Source organism: Elaeis guineensis, chromosome 9, assembly GCF_000442705.2.
Source record: "Elaeis guineensis isolate ETL-2024a chromosome 9, EG11, whole genome shotgun sequence".
In the NCBI taxonomy this organism is placed as follows: Eukaryota; Viridiplantae; Streptophyta; class Magnoliopsida; order Arecales; family Arecaceae; genus Elaeis; species Elaeis guineensis.
This window is the reverse complement of record NC_026001.2, coordinates 18,485,530-18,501,123: the sequence shown is the minus strand read 5'-3', so window position 1 is coordinate 18,501,123 and position 15,594 is coordinate 18,485,530. Positions and strand designations below refer to the sequence as shown.

The window sequence follows — 15,594 nt, the reverse complement described above, 5'->3', positions numbered from 1 at the left end:
GTTTTGAGGAACCTAGCATATTTTGTAGTAAAACCCAAGACCAAGACCCACGATTACCTTCCTTTTTGGCAAGCGAATTATGCATGTCTTTTCACCTTTTCCTTTCTTCTTTTCTTATTCTTCTACTTTTTTCTCTTTCCTTGTCCTTCCCTCTTTCTTCCTCTCCTCTGCCATCTTTTCCACCTTTTATTTTTTGTACCTTACTACCATCCCCTTAGCCATAGTACTACTGGTTTGGGATATCCATAGCCCTAGCCCCACTCTCTACATAAATAGTGATGCACATAGGACCAAGCCAAGCCATAGACCAGTTGACCTAGCCATATTTCATGGGTGACCAATATCTTCATTAATTGGGCTGAACTTGGGCCCTAAAATTTTGGCCCTACTTTGCATTGGCAGAGCTTGGGGCCTTGGGCCAACCGATTGCAAATCCCATAACCCAACCCAACTTGGCCTAATATTTATAACATATGACACCTATAATATAAATACAATACTAAACCTTGTCAATATAATATAAGCAACAGTTAATACCATTTTGCAGATTATCCCTCCAATCACATGATACACACAAATTATTAAAAAAAAAAAATTCCTATTAGAGAATCATGATTGAAGAGGTGTTCAAGAGATTCTTTATAATCTTTGGTTTGTTACCAGACAAGCAAGTCTCGACTATAATTTGGGCAACCTGATTTATATCAAGCTCATTTGTTGCTCATGTGACCGAGTTTGGTTACACATGTTGGGCTGATTATACTAGACTGAGCTTGAGCCAAATATCCAGTAACATGGGTCACGCCTAAGACCAGACCACAACCCCCCTCCCCGCCCCCCCCCCCCCCCCACAAAGGCACCCGACCAGCCTGTCGTGCATCCTTATTTATAGTGGAGATGGGTCCAACACTGGCAATTAGCTGTTTATCCTAACTTAGAATTAGTAATAAAACCAAAATCTAAAAGCAGGACCAAATAGATTCAAATGGATGTGATGAGATAATCTCAGCAGTCAAACCAAAATCAAAAAAGTAGATGGCAAACCCCTACAACATAAAATAATTGCAAAAGGACAGCAAAATACACATATAATACCTCTCCAAGTTTTAAAAACACAGTAATTATGGCCCATAAATAGGCCCATCAATGCTACATCAGCCTACTTTCAATCTAAACATGCAATCCATAGTTAGGAATGAATCGACACTTCAAACTTATGCCCAGCCATCCCTATGAAGCTACTCCAAATCCATTGTATACTCACCACCTACATCTAGGTCTTCTGAAGTGAAATAGTTCTTAATCAACTTATGTAATAAAGACCTAATATTCCACCTCAACAAGATTTTCACTTTTTGCTGCAGACAGCCAAACTCTCTTGAACTAGTTAACCACTGACCTCTCTTATCAAGCCAAGCTCCCGAAATATATCGATTTCAGAACTTGCACAAGTTGCATCATACATCCAGTTTAAAGTCGTCAAATTCTGGGACTTTATAAACTCGTGCATACTCCTCACTGCCTTCTATTCAGATCAATAAGGCCTAAACTAGAAAGCACAGATACTTCAAATCACATGCCATGTCCACATCATCTATCCCTATAATGAATATTTCTTGGATACGTGTTTGATACTTGTGTTTAAGTATCCTATTTTTCAGAATTAAAAAAGATATGGATTATGGTCTATGGAATAATGAGTAAAGATTAGCTTGTAAAAGTCAATGCTATGTATGTATCCATAGACTCATACACACACATACATTATGTGTGTATATTCCTTGATGTATCCTAGTCATATCACATCCTAATTTTTCAAGATTTGTTGTATCCATATATTATGTGTATTCCCTGATGAATCATAGTAATATCATATCCTACTTTTTCAAGATTTGCTGCATCGCCATATTTGTATCATCCCATATCCATACCCCATAACAGTGTCCGTGCTTCATGGTTAATCAATAATCTTAATTTTGAATTTTAACTAACGAACAATAATCATATTGCACCAAGAAGTCTGCTATCAGTCTATCCACCCTATCTGACCAAATATTATGCCCTCCTCTAATTCAGTGTTGGTTTTACACGTTTTATTTCACTATTCCAAGGGAACAACCACACCTATTTCAGTGAGCTTTTTCAATTACCTATGAAAGCTTTCTATCTGATATTCTTTTTTTTTTTTTTTTTTTTTGAGAAAAACTTTAAGCTTATCCACATATAAAACCATAGGTTGTAAACAGAAATATAAGCAATACATGTTCTAAAGTGGTATAGTCTTTAGACTTGGCTCATGGTGCAGTTATTAATGTTGAAGAAGGATGGGAGAAAAACCTTAACAGCTAGTTAAATAAAGCACTAACATACGTCGCTAGAGTTGTCACAGTATTAATCAAAGCATGTCCTGCCATTAGCCAAAGTATCAAGTTGTCACAACAGGTATGGAAATCAGAAAGCTAACATGTTATAAGCCATTGATCATTTATAAAGTAAAGATTTAATTAGTTGGAATTTGAAGTAAAGAAAAACCAAAACTATACATATGCAAGAACCCTTTTCAAAAGTATTGGGTAAACTGAGAAGTTCCACCATTCACTAGGCTAACCTGAATGGTTCACCTGACAAGCAACCCAACCGATCAAAGCTAAACTGTTATGACTGACTTGCTTGGCCTACATGATCATATTAGACATGTGATGGGGATGGTTGGTTCTGCAAGAAAAAGAACTGCATTCAGTAGAGTTAAATGTAAAGAGAATAGATGAGAAGAGAGGAGGAAATCATCAATGGTACCTATTATTTCAATTGAGGAGCAAAAGGAGCCGGGCAGGGAGATACAGTGTGATCTGGTAATTGATTTATGACTTCAAATACAGCCTGAAGACAAGCGTGCAGCATTTTCTTTTCTAACTTTACAAGCTGAACAGCAACTCGCTTCTTTGGATTCAAATGGCCATCTCTCAACTGGTAATTCATATAATGACAAATGGCTAATTAATTCTGTAATTGAAAATATAACTAGAAGTAGTGAACTCTCATAGCCGTTACCATATTTTCATCCTCACTTAAGGTTGTAGGGTAGCCTGCCAACCGAGCCTCAAAGTAGCCTACAAGTTGGTCCAACACTGCTCGCTCCATGCATGGGCTTACCTGTAGTAAAAAATTGTATGAGTCATGAATACTATGATTCTCACTTACTGGAAGGTTTCAATAGATCAGGAGAAAGAGCTTCCTCAGAATACTTCTCATAGTAACAAGTAAGCTCGCTTCAGAATATTTACTCTAATAGTGCATGCAGAAGCTTACCAACCAATCTGAAGCAGAAAATGAACTACACAAAAGAGCAGATTAGTAGATGACTTGATAAGTTTAGTCACATGCAACAATGTAAATGTAGCCACGAAGCAGCAAACTGCTGCAAATCTTGAAAGCTAAAAAAGTTGTGCATGGCCCAGTATTTGGGAATACAACATTGACCAATGCAGAATAATAAGGAAATAATGAATCAGCTGCTTATCCTTGAAAAATCCCAAGGAAACTAGTATTGTTATAGAAGGCATACTTCAAGATGGACATGAGGTGATAAATGACTAAATATTGTAATGTGCAATGTGCTACAGAATCACATACCAATAGAACATTATCGTAGAAGTGGCCAATAACAACGCAAAATTAAAAGCCCAAGAACAAAAGTGAAACAAAAAGCTACTTTACTTACATATATGTGAAACAAAGATTGAAGATTACATTATTAAAATAATCATGTCATTGTTTATTTTCTTAAGCTTAAAAACAGGATAATCCTGATAATTGTGGAATTACTAGTCATGATATTTTACACTACATCGGAGGAGCAATTGCCAACTCATTCTTTTTTTATTATTATTTGAAGAAAAAAAAGATAAAAAGATCTCCTGCATATAAAATGATACCAAATAAAGGTGGATTTGTTGACTTACAGGACAAACAGGGCCTTGAGAAGAAATAACCGAATGCATCTCAGCTGGATCTGAAACATACCCTAATCTCATATAAGGCAGCATTTCCGATATAGCTTCTTTTTCTCTTCCAACATACACCTAGAACCAAAAAAAGAGTGGATACTATGATGCTCACTGCTAACTATAAGACGAAGTAAAATATTATATCACATACATGAAAAACTTGGACAGCCAGCTTTCCATTTCTTTGAGCAACCATTCTCTTTTCTTGGTATTGAGGATCTTCCGTATTCAGGGATGCCTTTATCAGAAATGACAAATAAAAGAAAGTCAAACCAACTAAGTGAGAAAATGTAAAACTCACATGTGCATGAACCTGGATTTCACCTCAACGACTATACGGTCATATGGATTATCTTCATCAACAAAACCATAATTGAGAAGCAACCTTGAATTTGGTTGTGGTCCACACCTGTAAAATCTACAAAGTTTGAGATGTCCATGAAAGATATATTGTATATGTATATGTGAAAGTGGGTGTCTTAAAGCATTAGTAAACTATGGATACAGAAGCTACCACCAGCAGAGTAAGCAACTTTTATGGTGATATAAATAGAATACCATACAACAATCGGTTCCCCAGCCTTATATGGACGATCAACCACCAACTGAACAGCATCACTGACAGCAGTTAGCATTGCTTTGCAGTTGCTCTTGTAAGCCAACAATGGCGGCCCCAAAGGAACCAGGGCAAACCTTCGAGCCAAACTTACTTTCTGTTTCCAACAAAAAAGACACATCAGCATTTGATTCTATTTTAGGAAGCAGAATTTATCTGATCCCCCACCAAAGAAAAGAAAATACTGTGAGTTGGCATGATAGTATGTTAAAGAAAATACATTTTGCCACAAAATTCCAATATCTTATGAAGTTTAAAAAAAAAAAAAATCCTTAGGACTGAATTCAAATCTAAGAGTCATGTTTAGCATGCCTGCAGTTTATTGGGATCTCAAGCACAATTTATAATCTGTTAGATCTCTCTTTTTTCTCCTAAAGCAGGAAACAGGTGGGGTTTGTAATTCTTGGGTACTTCCTAACTCTTGTGTTAACATCTTTCCATCATCATTAGATTCACAATTCACTGCTTCCAAATAACAATTGAACCCTTTAATGCAAGCAACCTCCACTTCAAAGAACAAAGTATTACTTGGACCCTTTTTTGCAAGGCAGTATGAAGTTCAAAATCCATATTGTTTATTAAAAAAAAAAAAAAAATCATGGCAAGCAATTGAGGATGGACAGTTTAGCATTAATTAGAAGTTTATTTATGACATGAAAATCTTATTTTTAGTTTTGCAATGTCTTCCAAGGCTGTTCTATGAGTGTCAAATAGGTAGAGTCTTTAAGAAAGTGTCATTATTTTTTAGCAAGAAAGTAATCATTATTAAATAGTGAATTTATGGTCATATTGCATTAGATAGAAGCCCCTTTAGGATGAGAACAAATTTAGGATTTGCAGATTGACATTTAGATAGGTAAAGGAGAAATCCTGAATATTCTTTTCCTCTTTTCCTTTGTTAGAGATACTATCATTTCTCTATTGTTAATGAAGCTCATCATGCGAAACATGCATGCATGCAGACAACGCATGTTCCCCATTTGCATTTATCTAGCCTTGAGTTCACATGCCTTCTTGGTTCACCAGTTTTTTTATCCATACAGTAAAATAGGTCTAATAACTACCTCATCAAATCTTCAACTCTCAAGAGTGCTGCTCCAGATCGCTTGCTATTCATAAACCTATTTAAGCATATTATCTACCTTAAAGTTCTCCTGATTAATAGAATCAAGGTAGCTGGCATATATCATGTGCTGGATTAGGTCTTTCGAAGATGAAAAACAGACATCTTATCTAGTTCGACGAGACCTCAAAATATGCAAACAGTGACCTGGAAAAAATAAAAAAATAAAGTTGAAAGATCAAATCCATGAGCAGAAGAAGATGAATTCTCATTCCAGGGTCCTACAACATAGCAAACAAGAAAGAGAATAATAACAACATTATTGGCTGACCATGATGGCCCAACATAAAAAATCAAATTCTAATAATTGAAACTACTCTTCCAGATTACCCTTTCCCAAGCCTCCTGACATGGCATAGAGTTAATACCAAGTCTATTAGTTTTTATTGGACGTCTTCCTTATCATAATAGTGACAATATTCTACTTTTCATTCATCAAGCATATCCTAGCCTTCAAGATCACATACAAAAAAAGTGTCTAATAAATCCATTAGGTTCCTTCCATAGTTCTCCATAATGATCGAGTATCTATCTGATTTTAAATCTTGCCTCTCTTATATTTGTTGAAGTCTCCCTTGTTTAAGTTTCCTGATTGCTAATGCCTCTTCTGATATTCACCTTTATCGGCGTTCAGTTTATCAAGAAAAATTACATGATAAAGTATATGTAAGTCAAAACCTTGTGCCTTCATATATATGACCTACGAAAAGGATCTTCCCCCCCCCGCCCCCAAAACAAGAATGCACTTAAACATGATTCTTTTCCAATAAATGTTGTTAAAAATCTGATGATTCACAAGCCAGATCTCATGATCCAGGTCAAAATGGCCCTACACAATCCGGATCCAATTATTGGATCAAGATCATGTAGGATCTCAAGATTTAGATCCATGTGATGGGTAGCACATTCTTTTGGATCATGAGATCCAAGTTGATTATTATAATGATAGAGTAAAACATAACTGGGTCCACTTTAAAAAATTTATGTGACTATGTAGCTTTCAAATATCATCAACTAGTCTTGAATAGTAAAATTAGGAAGTCTGTAATTGGACTTTGTAGGGTTAAAAACAAGATCCATTTTTTTTATTTTTTTACAGCCATATGTTCAAAAATTTTCCTTGTTTTCTTTCAAAATATTCTACCTGTGAGGATAATTAAATTGACAGATAGCATATAATTTTTATAATAACCAAAAAATATTTGTTTCATCGGATATGCAATATAGGGGCCCATATTGCTGAAAACTAGACTTGTTATATGTATGCTTTTTTTGTTCTCCATTCTTCTACTTTATAGTTGATACATATTTCACCTTTTATTTCTTTCATATTTAAAAATTTCTAAAAAAAATTATTAAAAAAAATCTTGGAATCCAATCCGATCTAGCCCCTTCTACAATTTATGACTTGAACATGATCTTAATAACAAAGAATCTGATTTATGCAAATAACAGAAATATATGTGCTCTGGAATATTATGTTCACCTCTTCCACATAAAGTCGGTATACTGTTTTGTACAGGAATTGTAAAGTCATCCTATACATTGCAAGTATACTCTAAATAAGTATCGCACGTTCAAAATCCATCAGAAATGCAGTACATATTCATGAGTTTCCATAAGGAATTACAAGCACCATTATTTGGGAAAAGAAACTGATGACCAAAACATGTACCTCTTCTGTAATACAATGCAAGGGAATACAAATTGAACTCTTGTAGCATCCCTCGCCCAAACCCCACCTCACTCCAACCACACACAAAAGGGCAGGAAAGAAGAAAAGAAATCTCAGACTCGATCACCAACACCCATCTCCAGACTTAAGGATTTGGTGATCTAGAAAATAGTCAAAGCATCTTGAGAATAAAGGTACCAACTTTATGCATTTACTGGTTTTAAAGAGTTTAGTTACATAAAGTTTCCTTTTCAGATTGATTAACTAGTGAATTTGACCTTTAAACATTTGAACAGCTTAAGGCCACGAATACCTAACTATCACCCAGATAAATCATCCAAACTTTTCAGCAAATAAAAAACAAAAATATACCATCATATCATGTGAAAGTGATGTTTGAACCTATATTTTCAAAGAATATGGGTGTTTTACAACAAATACCTGCAAATGAACCACACAAGATTGAACTGCAACGAATGCCTGCTTGAAAATCTCGAAGGGAAAAGCCTCAGTAGGAATGTCAAAAGGGTATTGCTGCATAGCACTAAAAATTTTAAGAATGACAAAAGTTCAAGTTTCAAAATCCAAATCAAAGCATCAGACATGAAGTTTGAAAGAGACAAGACCTGGAACAATGAACCAGCCATGAACCAGACTGTATCAAGTTCATTGTACTCTCTCTTTATTCCTTCATCCCTTTCGAGAACTTCAGCCTAAATCATTAAGATCATGGAATTTTCTCAGTGCGTTAATTTTGTAAAACTTTGTCACTTAAAATAGAATCTCTAAGCAACACTGTCCAAATTTTCAACATCTGACTGAAGGTAACTATGAATAGTTCAAGCCAGCAAACAACAATTACCCTGGTAGGACTGCCGTTCAGGTAAGCCAGTTCAGTTTCAGACCATAGAAGGGGTGATTCCACAGCTAGCTGGCCTCTTCCTCGTTGACGGTCAAGCTCCCTAATGAAGGGATACCAGAAGGACTTCTTCCCCTGTTTTTTCTCATACATGAGATATAGTGCCAGGCAGGCTAATTCTGAAAGCTTGTTCGTTGTTAACAGTTCCGCTGCACAAACCCAAGAAGTTGATTAATGTGAGCTTTGCAAAGTAAAGTCAGCAGATAAGAATGTTATCTATATGATCTTTTCCTGACTATCTAAGTATAATGAACAAGAAAACAATAACCAAAGCCAACTCATATTTCCTAATTAGAGATTTGTCATGGCTTGATGTTACAACTATTATTGCCTTAGTGGTTATCCTCAGATGAAAGATGGAGAATTAGGGATTTCAAGCATTCCATGAAGCCTATAATATCATGAGAGAGAGGGGAGAATATTTGGAGGGGGGAAAGAACGTGAGAGAGAGAGAAAGGGGTCACTAAACAATGAGAGAGGGAGAGATTTTAAACCCCCAAATTTAAAAGGGAAAAAATGAGAAATAGAAAAAAAGAAAGAAAAGAGTAGTAGTCAATCATCATCAATTTGTTTTAATCAAGGTTTGCCGAACCGTCCCAAATCGGATGGTTCAGGATGTTCCGAGCCATTCCGACGACAAACCAGGATAGTCCGATAAAGCAAAATGGAACACCGAAGGAGAAGGAAAAAGAGGGAAAGAGAGGAAAAGAGAGAGGAGGAGAGGGAGACAGGGCACGACATCGCTAGAGGCCGCCGGTGGCCCGCTAAGACCGTTGGAGGGTCATAGAGGCCTCCACGTCTCGGTGTCGTCCAATAGGACTTTTAATCGAGAGACAGAGAGGAGGGAGTGATAATACCAGAGGGAGGCTTAGCCAGCAGAGATGCTGCTGGAGGGTACCGAATGGCTGTCGTGGCCACCAGACGGTGGAAATGCGCAGACGGAGCTGCAACTGCGGAACAAAGACGACCAGCCATGTTCATTCATCATCGTTTTTTTAATTACGACGATGAACAATGAAGCCAGTAATCCCATTGCCGACTTCACTGTTTTAGGATTTCTTTTAAAAAAATTCTAAGAAACAGTGAAGTCAACAATGGGATTACTGGCTTCATTATTCATCGTTGTAATTAAAAAAATCTAAAAAACAGTGGAGCCGGAAAAATGAGGGTTTAAAAAAAAAAATCTATGAAACAAGGGGCAATCACCCCTCTTTCATGCTCGCAATGTTGGAGGCCACGATTGCTCCATCCGGAGGCCCTCCGATAGCCTCTCCGATGGCTTCCCCTCCCTTCTTTTCTTTTCCTCCCCCCTCTCTCTATCTCTCTCTCTCTCTCGGCTGAGGATTGGCAAAGGAAACAAAGGCCTTGATGGCCCTCCAAATGCGCCAGCGACCCGCCTTTGGCCACCGCTAGCGTCTCTTCCAGCCACCCTCTCCCTCCCTCCCCCTCCCCTCTTTCTCTCTTTCCCTCCTCCCGATTCCTTTCTCCTCTATATCGGTTCGCGCCGGTCTGATCCAGTACAGATCTGTACCAAACCGCACCGCCAGTTGGCCAACACAATTTCCAGTACCGAGTTCGCCAATCTTGATTTTAATCATCTTCCCAAGAACTACGTGGGTGAGAGACCGATAAGCATAGGAGGAGAGAATTGGCGTGGGGTTTTAAAGAGAAGTTGATCATGATGGATTGGCTTGTGAAAGTGAAAATACCTAACTTGACAGATGGATCTCAGCTCATAGTCATGATGTTGATCGTGAAAAGTAGGAAAGATTTGTTGAAATATGAATTTCTCATCCTTAGTAAGCTAATAGTCATGAATCCATCATTTAGATAGAATGAAAACAAGTGTGGTACTCAATTCGCATCAATGGTCACATGATCGTGTCGAGATATCAAGATCTCACATATTATAAGGCAACACTCTTCTCTTAAGACACATATGATCATAATAAACAAAGAAAAATATGTATATAAGAACCATCCTGGTTAGTTGATGCCCTCAAAGTTAAACAGATCCATGATTCTAGTTGTGAGGTACCAGGACAATTTTACAATGCAAGGGAGCTTGGGAATTTTGTAAAACTGCAAATAGGAGTAATGAGGTAGCTCAGATTTGGCTTTTATTCAGGAATATGAGTCGAATATTTAGAGGGAAGAGGTTTCTAAGATGTACAAGGAAAGGCTCGATGAAACAAAAGACAACATGACATCTAATACAGAAAACAAAAGTCAGTATAGAACATGCAAGCAATAAATATTTTACCGTTGTAAACCAGAAACATTTTATAAGTTTTACATTGGGAACACGTCATGAAATAAAGGCAATGAAAGGATCTGTTAACAAAGTATTGTATTGGTGTGAATATATCAACCATTGAATTGCGACATAATACCGTGCTTCTTGAGCAAATTTCAGTTCTATCAACCATCTGCTGCGAAACTGGACTAAACAAAGTGATTAAATGAATAGAGAAAAATCAAAGAAATACAGATTCTTTACCAATTGTCTCGTTTCCAAGAACTCTATCCAGAGTTACCACCAAAGAGTTGGGAACTGAGAATGCTACATCACCAGCCTGACAAACAAACCCAATTTTACCACCCAAGAATCCAAGAAAATAACACATTTCTAACCAAAAGGCATCTTTCTAATGCAAGCAAGCTACCTCAAGATCCTCGCTTGCCGCGATATAATGTATCGGCCGGTGCTTCCCATCATGAGAAGGCCTCTCCTTGACAACAACCTTGCACGGCGGTAAGCCTTGCGCGTGCAACCAAGACTTGAGATCTCCACCCTCCACTCCCTTCTCGCCTCGGAGCGAATGCGAGCTCCCTTCCTCCCTCTGCGATCCGGCGACCAGGGTCTCCGCAGCACAGGCCAGGCACAGATTCCGGCGACGGCTGGCTTGAAATGGAGCGCACCGCCTGGGGCTTCGGAAGGCGCCCGAGAGACGGGATAGAGGTCGAGAAGACGGGGATCGCATGGAAGAGGAGAAGCACGGCGTGAGAAGTCGAGCGGCGTCCATGGCAAACGACGGAGGAGGGCAAGGATTAGGGTAAGGGTTAGGGTTAGGGTTGGGAATGGAGAGGGAGCATGGTGCAGTGGACGGTAGCTTCGCTGCTGGTGATGAGGCGAAGGCGCGGATTGGACTAAGATTTTTTATTTCTGGGTGCTTTTTTTCTTTTTTTTTTTTTCTTTCTTTTTGAGTTTCGTTTGCTACGAAGTGGAGAAAAGAAGTGGGCCCGACAGCAGGGGTTGGAGGTGTATCTTCCGTCCCAAAGAAAAGATTCACGTTCCTTTGCCCGAATCCACCGTTGGATCGCGGACGAGACGAGCCGCCGTGCTTTAATAGCTGTGGAGTGTGCAATCCAACGGTTACATTCGCGAAAGAGGATCAATCGTTATTTCGTGAGAAAAATACAATCCGAACCCGGATAACAAACGACAACAGCCCATGTCCTTTCGGGAGTGAGAGAAACGTGCCACCTGGATTAATATGCTGATTGAGCCCATTCACACGTGCGAAGACATGATAAGTGGCATGCTTAACGGGTTAATGCAGCTCGCCGGATGTAATGCAGCTATTTAGTTACCTAACACTTCAAAACAACTTAAAAATTTAATTATAAAAATAAAATTATATTTGGTATCATGGCTGGAAACGATTGATCATGCGCAACCAATTGCAACTTAAGTTATGAATTCTATCTTACCAATATTGCATTCTTCTCACCAACTGAATTTAGATTATAATTAAATATTATATAATATTAAGATAATAAATGTCGGTAAATTATCTAAATAAGTGTATTCTGGACTAGATTTATTATTTTGATGGTTTGTGTTTATGATAATATCAAATAGTTACTATAGTTCATGATGATATGTTTAGCCCATGCACAAGGTATCAATATGAATTTCAAGCAACAAGGTATCAACATGAATTTACTATATTTCAAGATGATATACTTATTATCTAAATAAGTATATTCTGGACTAGATTTATTATTTTGATGATTTGTGATTATGATAATATCAAATAGTTACTATAGTTCATGATGATATGTTTGGCCCATGCACAAGGTATCAACGTGAATTCAAGCAACACAATAAATGTAGAACAAAGTTGAGCAATAGATAAATTGAACATCTACAATGGATGTAAGGTTGCATTTGATGCATCGTCAGAAAATTTTGGAAGATGATATGGATTGCCTTTAGGATAGATTGTCATCATTAAATTATCAGTAATATTGATTACTATATTTGGTACACACAGGTAATATTGTAGTAAAATTACTAAAAATTTTGATTGACATATTTAGTATGATAATTAAATTATTGGTAATGTAAATCAAATTTTCAAATATCTCCAATAATTTTATCTAGGTGCTCTTCTTTTTCTTTGATGAGAAGTGGCGGGAGTAGTATAGATGTGGTGGTAGCACGGAAAAGTGGCAGGTCGGGGGGATGTGGGGAACCATGGGCATTGGGGGGGTGGAGAGGGGGCGGGCACGTGTGGAGCTATGGAGGTGATGGGGACGGACGTGAAGGAGCCACCGGGGGTAGTGGGGGACAAGGACGGAGGAGCTACGGACAAGCAAAGGGAGATTAAGGAGCTGCGGACTAGGAGCGCACGCGAAGATGGGTTGGGGGGACAGGGGATGGTTAGGCAATGAGTTTTGTGTGATTTTTTTGAAGGATAATTTTGTTCAAAATTTTTATTACAACATTATCTAAGAAGTGGTAATCTGGATAGCTATCCCTCCCCAAGGCAATCTAAATTGCTTCCCATGAGGCAATATGGATTACCACCTAAAAAGCATACCAAATGCAGTAATTGAAATTATCATATTAAATTGTCAATAATTTAGATAGATTGTCAACTATCAAATGCAACCTAAAGACTAATTAGGATGATTAATAGTTAGATCTTGCTATCCAAGATCCCTTTTGATGCATGAAGTTCATCAAGAACTTTTGAAGATGACCACAACTTACCATGATCCATGAAAATACCATCACCAATCCTAGAATCCACGTGCATCCAAACACAAAAGCTTTCATGAATTAAATTTAAAGTAGATATGTGAGGTATTTAAAAGCTTTAAGGCCTCTTAATATTGATAGGGACCAATGACCATTATGGACTTTGATTGTACTCAAATAATTTCAAAGCAAAGCAACCTAAAACAAATCCTCATTTCAAGGGTGTTTATATGAAAAAAAAACTAATTAGACAAACTTTATGTCATCCAAGGAGTCAAACAACATGCTAGATATTGTAAGATGGATTATTTTGACTTGGACTTAAGTGGGATAATTTTCAAGCATCCAAAACTCAAATTGAACTTAACAGTATGATTTTTGCAATCTAAGTTAGATAGCATGATTGATGCCATTGGATAAGTTAGACACTATGGTTATTACCGATAGAATAGTTAAATGCTATGGTTACCATCATCGGATTTCTAGTCTGATACTTTATTGGTATTCTTACAGTATTATACTAGTTTTTAACAAAAATCATGCTTTTAGCTGAGTTTTTAAAGTTTTTGTTTGATGATTCCGGTAGTGTAATGCATTACAAATCTTAGTTCTGGCATAGTCCTTTTGTTCTATCCAAAAAAAAAAGCTTTGATTTAAAGAATTTCGAAAGCTTTCTTGTGATATCATTGACCCCCGTTCTTTCATTGCATGACCAAATTTACTTGAGATTAATAGTCCTATCCCTCCTTTTTTTGTGTGTGTAGGGTGGGGAGGGGGGTTGTAAAGTTATATTTTCAAAAGCCTCTGATTAGGTCTTTAGGATTTCATTAGTATTTTAATGTTGTCTTTTCAACCATTCTTAGCATCGAAAAGATGCACGCTATGCACACGTGGCATTCTTTCCCTTACTGACACCAATATTAGCATATAGGTGATGACATGGCATAATGGATGAAAATTTTATTTGGATGGTGCAATACATTGGTGATGATATGGCAGAGACATATGCTATAGTAGAATTTTTTACATCAAAACTATCTAGTGATGAGTGGAATATCATTACCCACATGCTACATCATCATCCACATACCACATCGTCACTCTTATACTATAAATTATTTCCAGTTCTCTAAGTTTTACAAATATTTTTAAACCATCCTTGCAGTTTAAAATTCTATAATTAGATCCCTCAATTTCTAAGTGTGATTTAATGTAGCCTTTTCGATAGATTTCATCTAGTTTTTGACACCAAGAATGATCAAACACCTTTAATTAATCCATATGCTCCCCCACTTCTCCTCTTGAGACTTCTTCCTATCTTTGGCACTAAAGGTGCAATTAAGCCAAGTTAAATAGCTGGAAGCTTGAGCTTAACTCAAAATACTCAAACTCAAAACTCATCTCAAGATTGATCGAGTTTTAATATCTCAAGTCGATCTCGACTCGATGAAAAATAGATACAATTCGAGATCGACTTGATTGGACTCAAATATCAGTCGAGCTATACTTGAGCTTGAGTTCGAACTTGAAATCAAGTCTTAATCTACTAATAATATATATATTATAAATAAAAATAATATTATTAAAAATATATATAAATTCGAGTAGACTCGCGAGCTTTCGAGTCGAGCATTTTGCTACTCAAGCTCGACTCAAAAAATTTGACTCAAAAAATTATTCAAACTACTCAAATCTGACTCACGCTCGATAATAATCGAGTCAAGTCGAGCTCGAGGAGCTTACGAGTGGTTCGACTCGTTTGCACCCCTATTTGAAATCCAGTCTTCTCTTCCATGCTTAAGATGACCTAACCCCCCCAACTCCTCCTCTGTCGCTCTCGATGACAATCAAGCCCCCTCATCCTTGGTGACTATTGAGTCCCAACACCACCTATCCCCTGGTCCTTATTGTCTGACCCTCCTCCTTTCGCTTCATCTTCATCGTGGTGCTGCACTCACTCTGCCCCAACCTCCTCCACTAAGTCCTTGCCCTTCCTCCATTGTTGAGCCCGCTGCTAGAGCTTGCCATTATCTCTGCTCAATCAAGCCTACAATTGCATGGCCTTCCTCCTCTCTCTCTATATCTTTTATCCCACCGGTAAGAAATAAGACATCACATGTATATTATATACAACTTTCTGATGCCAGAAGTTGACAAAAATCGATCAAAAAAGTCATATTAAATTATATTAAAAAAATTAAAGAATTTAATTATTGTTAGATATGTGCCCTAGATGCCAGATCGGCTGACACATTCCTGTACAG

General features: G+C 37.5%; 1 protein-coding gene across 1 annotated transcript; it reads right to left on the bottom strand.

Moving 5' to 3' along the window:
* Positions 1 to 2,796: 2,796 nt before the first annotated feature.
* LOC105051380 (uncharacterized) lies at positions 2,797 to 11,492 on the bottom strand. Its single transcript, XM_010931786.4, has 11 exons — positions 11,007 to 11,492; positions 10,841 to 10,916; positions 8,284 to 8,489; positions 8,048 to 8,134; positions 7,863 to 7,955; positions 4,566 to 4,720; positions 4,332 to 4,416; positions 4,159 to 4,245; positions 3,963 to 4,082; positions 3,052 to 3,153; positions 2,797 to 2,967 (listed from the first exon to the last, which is right to left on the bottom strand). Exons 1-11 carry the CDS (start codon positions 11,364 to 11,366, stop codon positions 2,800 to 2,802), a joined length of 1,539 nt encoding a protein of 512 aa, XP_010930088.1. The 5' UTR covers positions 11,367 to 11,492; the 3' UTR covers positions 2,797 to 2,799.
* Between the last annotated feature and the right edge of the window lie 4,102 nt (positions 11,493 to 15,594).

What these genes read in the sequence shown, in the direction of transcription:
- LOC105051380 (XM_010931786.4), bottom strand. Translation starts at nt 11,366, where the DNA reads ATGGACGCCGCTCGACTTCTCACGCCGTGCTTCTCCTCTTCCATGCGA. An exon ending in TGGCTGTCCAAGTTTTTCAT is followed by an intron (nt 4,083 to 4,158) that starts GTATGTGATATA and finishes TTTTGGTTCTAG; the next exon opens with GTGTATGTTGGAAGAGAAAA. An exon ending in CTCAAGGCCCTGTTTGTCCT is followed by an intron (nt 3,154 to 3,962) that starts GTAAGTCAACAA and finishes TTTTTACTACAG; the next exon opens with GTAAGCCCATGCATGGAGCG.